At 40.9% G+C, this 4,011-nt stretch overlaps 1 protein-coding gene across 1 annotated transcript in view; it reads left to right on the plus strand.

The window, feature by feature from the left end:
• Stat4 (signal transducer and activator of transcription 4) overlaps positions 1-3,767 on the plus strand; it is a 101,821-nt gene extending 98,054 nt beyond the window's left edge. Inside the window, exons 22-24 of the mRNA XM_021197713.2 lie at positions 1,730-1,796; positions 2,173-2,281; positions 3,426-3,767. Of these exons, the coding sequence (XP_021053372.1) occupies positions 1,730-1,796; positions 2,173-2,281; positions 3,426-3,452 (203 nt within the window). The 3' untranslated portion in view covers positions 3,453-3,767. The remainder of the gene's footprint in view (positions 1-1,729; positions 1,797-2,172; positions 2,282-3,425) is intronic.
• The last annotated feature ends 244 nt before the right edge of the window (positions 3,768-4,011 follow it).

Here is a 4,011-nt window from a genome sequence, read left to right on the forward strand (position 1 = left end):
GAGAGAGAGAGAGAGGGAGAGAAAGAGAGAGAGAGAGAGACAAAGGCTGGGTATGGAACTCAGACTTTGATGCAAATGCTAGGCAAGTCCTATAACAGTTAGTCATATGTCCCATCCGGCCTTACTGTAATCTTAGCCCAAGAGTACGTGTTCTCTGCCAGAACAGGGATCTGAGCTTCTTTCTCCTTGACATGCTTTTGCTACGTTTCCCCTAAGGGCTAGGAAAAGTAATGTACAAATAGGCATTCAGTAAAAATGGAATACAAAAAAGAAAATTTGTAACATTAGTGTCTGAGGCAAGGGGGCTTTCCAGTCTCTCATGAAAGCACACTTTGCCTCTGTAGCCACAGTTTTTGTATCTTATTCAAAGATCAAAAGTAGTTTTTAAGCCAGGCAATGGTGGCGCACGCCTTTCATCCCAGCACTTGGGGTGGGGGGTGGGAGGCAGAGGCAGGCAGATTTCTGAGTTCGAGGCCAGCCTGGTCTACAGAGTGAGTTCCAGGACAGCCAGGGAAGAGAAACCCTGTCTCAAATTTTAAAATTGCAACTGCATTGAACATGCAAATCTTTTCTTTCTTCCATAAACAATGCAGTATAACAACTACTTAAACAATATTACATTGAAGCAAGTATTGTAGGAAACCTGGAAATGATTTAAGGGATACAAAAAAAGTGTGCTTAGATTCAAAGCAAATGCTGTACCATTTTGTACACGAAGGGCGCTGTGAGCGCTGTGGTCTCACTATCTGCCAGAGTTCCCAGAACCCGGTCCCCAGTGGCTACCAGGGGAGTGCGCAGTCTCTAAGGATCTTCATCTGTAGTAAATAATCTCTTGGTACTGTCTTGTGGGATATCCTGCAGTTATCACAAAGGGTGTGCCTTGTTGCCACCTAACTTCAAAACTAATAACATACAACAGAAGACAAATTCAAAGACTTGGCTTCTCAATGGCACTCTGTGTGGATTTGAACAAAACACAAAGGTTGAAACTATACGAGCACTAGATCCGCATGGTGTACCTGGGAAGGCCAAGGTCCGCCCATGCTACTTCTAGGAAGGCTTCAAAGTCTCTTGTAGTAATAAGGTTATGGCTGGTGTTTCTTGTGTGCCAGTCAAAGAGCAAAGCTTTGCCGTATTTACAGTCTGGAATACTTCAGTCTATGGAGGTTGCCCCCATCACTGTTAGGCCTTCAATAAGACATCATCATGGGATCATGTGACCCAGAAGCAGAGAAAAAAGAGCCTGTTGTCTCAATATTCCTAATAAAGCACATACCTGATGACTTTCCTTCCTCCAGGCTCCACATTTTAAAGGTTCTAGTACTCCCAGGAGCCCATAGACCAGCAACCAAGCTTTTAAGACAATGACCTTTGAGAGACACTACAGCACTATAAATTCCCCCCAATACACAAATGAATCAGATACTAATGCCAACCTTAAATACAACATAAAGGGCACATGAAGAAGTACAGGCTCAATTATTAGACATTATAGAGTCATTGATACGCAAAGTCAGATCAACCTGCTAGAGTTTTGTTATTTGATTACGGATTTCATGTTTGCCTATGTGGGTCATTTCTTCCATTCAACTAAAAGGTTTTGTGAATTACAAGACAACCTTGTTATTTATTTTCTTCCGAGCATTATGGATATTTTCCTATATGTTTTATTTCCAATTTTATCCATAATGCTGACATCCCCCCCCAACACTGTGTCTTTCTTTTTCAGTTTCAAGACCGACCGAACGGGGAGACAAGGGTTATGTCCCCTCTGTTTTTATCCCCATTTCAACAATGTAAGTATCTGTAGTCACATGTAAAATGTTTGTTATTGAATTGCTTTTTTCTTTTCCAAAAGCTTTCCTAAACGAGATTTAAGGGCAGATCAGAGTATATATAATGGAGGATAAAGCATTTTTAATGCCCAATAAAGTATTTTATGTCTCATTTCTTTGAACACATAAAGCTAGTCTTCAGGGCACACTATCCAGTCTATTAAGGCTGGAATTATAAAGCTGCCCTTTTATGTGCCATATAGTCTGTAGCAGATTGAATGCTGTGATATGAAGTGATGAATTAGACAGCTCAGTGTCACAAAGAGATGAAGCACAGCAAGTTAGCATGAGCTATTATGTTATAATCTTTGTCCTATTTTCCTGTTATCTCTTTAAGCCGAAGTGATTCCACGGAACCACAATCTCCTTCAGACCTTCTCCCCATGTCTCCAAGTGCATATGCTGTGCTGAGAGAAAACCTGAGCCCAACGACAATTGAAACTGCAGTATGTCCTCCCCCATCAATGTTGGTCCAGGGTATTTGCAATGAAACAAACGTGACATGTGCATCACAGGGGCAGCAGCACAGTGCAGGGGAGGAGAGAGCATGGTCACCAGCAGGAACTCACAAGCTGCCTTGCACAGTGCACGCTGCCGAGTGCGCAGACACTGAGAGCAAACACCTTAGCTTACTAGATCTGGTGTTTACCACAAAACCAGAGGGCCAAAGATCCCTGTACTCCTCCTGGTGCAGCCACGAGCCACACCACTCCTCAGCTCTTTCCATTTTATCAAAGGACACAAATAGCCAGGGGTTACAAGTCTATTTTGGTAGTTATCTTAAGAAGTTCACAAGTTTTAACTTTTCTTGATTGTTGCATAGCCAGTTGTTGTGGCCTTTCCATTTAGAACATGAAGAACAATAGCAGCACAGTGGTTTTTGTTTTTTGGTTTTTGTTTTTGTTTTTTAGATCTGAGTCACAATCTAATATTTAGGTATATATCATATATACATTATAATACACTATAACATATATAACATATATAATCCATTGTAACATTATAATATATGTTACTTGGGATGTGATCTATTTGTTTCCATCCCCCAATGCTGTTAAAGGGTTCAACACCCCCAATTTACATAAGGTGAACACCCATCAGAATCTCTTGGAGGGATCCAGATGCCCAGGAGACTGACATCTGGCCACAGGTCAAATGGTATTCAGTTCTCCAAGACGCCAGGGATGGAAAGTCCAAGCTTGCCTCGGATGGCTTAATCCAGTGCTGGCTAACTTTAACTCACCAAGTCATTTACACATAACTGAACTTTTGCAATATTTTGCATCCATTTTCATATTATTTTTAGTGTGATGAATTTTTTTAATTAGTGTGTGTGTGCTTGTGTCGTGTGCTTTTTCTTGCTGAGCCACTATGCCTGCCCTGTGAGTGGACTTCTTATCACAGTTTTTAATCTACTTCAATTATGCCTTTTATTTCAGGCTGATCAGCCCTAATTACTTTAATGAATCCTTAGTTAATTGGTAGAAAGATTACAGATTGTTTTGTAGATAAAAGAGTGTTTACTCTATCAAAACAGCAATTTATTTGCAAAACAGTTTCCTTAACAAACATTTCCGTTTCCATTTTTAGATGAATTCCCCATATTCTGCTGAATGACGGTGTAGACGGACCCTTCAAAGAAGGAAGCAGATGAAACTAGAGACTGTTCTTTACCATAGATCACAATTTATTTCTTCAGCTTTGTAAATACCAGTTTCTAGAAAATGGTAGGAAGTTGGAAGCTCTTCTCACTTGGTGCCACTCCCAGCAAGGAGCGCTGTGTCTAAAATGCTAAAAAAACTTGCAAGAAAAGACAGCTTTAAGAAACCAGTGTTGGTAACAATATAACAGAGGACTCCTTTGAATGCATTTGTTTCTGGCTTTATTTCTTAGGTGTTATTTATGACGTTGGCTCAGAAAGCTATGTTAACATTTCAGGGTGGGTCAACAATGCGTAATCATGCCTGCATTACTCAAAGCCACAGGAAGATTTAGTGGAAAACCCAGATAAAAATCTTCAAAGTAGATGGAAGAAAGAAGGGGGAATGATGGGGCATGATCAGTGGTGATTCACGGGGCTGCAGGGATGAATCATGAAACCTCCATACTGTCAGGCAGAACTCATCACATCTGTGATGTTCACAGCTCCTGGGATGGCTCTCTCAGTAGGAAAAGG

This window comes from Mus pahari, chromosome 5 (assembly GCF_900095145.1).
Source record: "Mus pahari chromosome 5, PAHARI_EIJ_v1.1, whole genome shotgun sequence".
Lineage (NCBI taxonomy): Eukaryota > Metazoa > Chordata > Mammalia > Rodentia > Muridae > Mus > Mus pahari.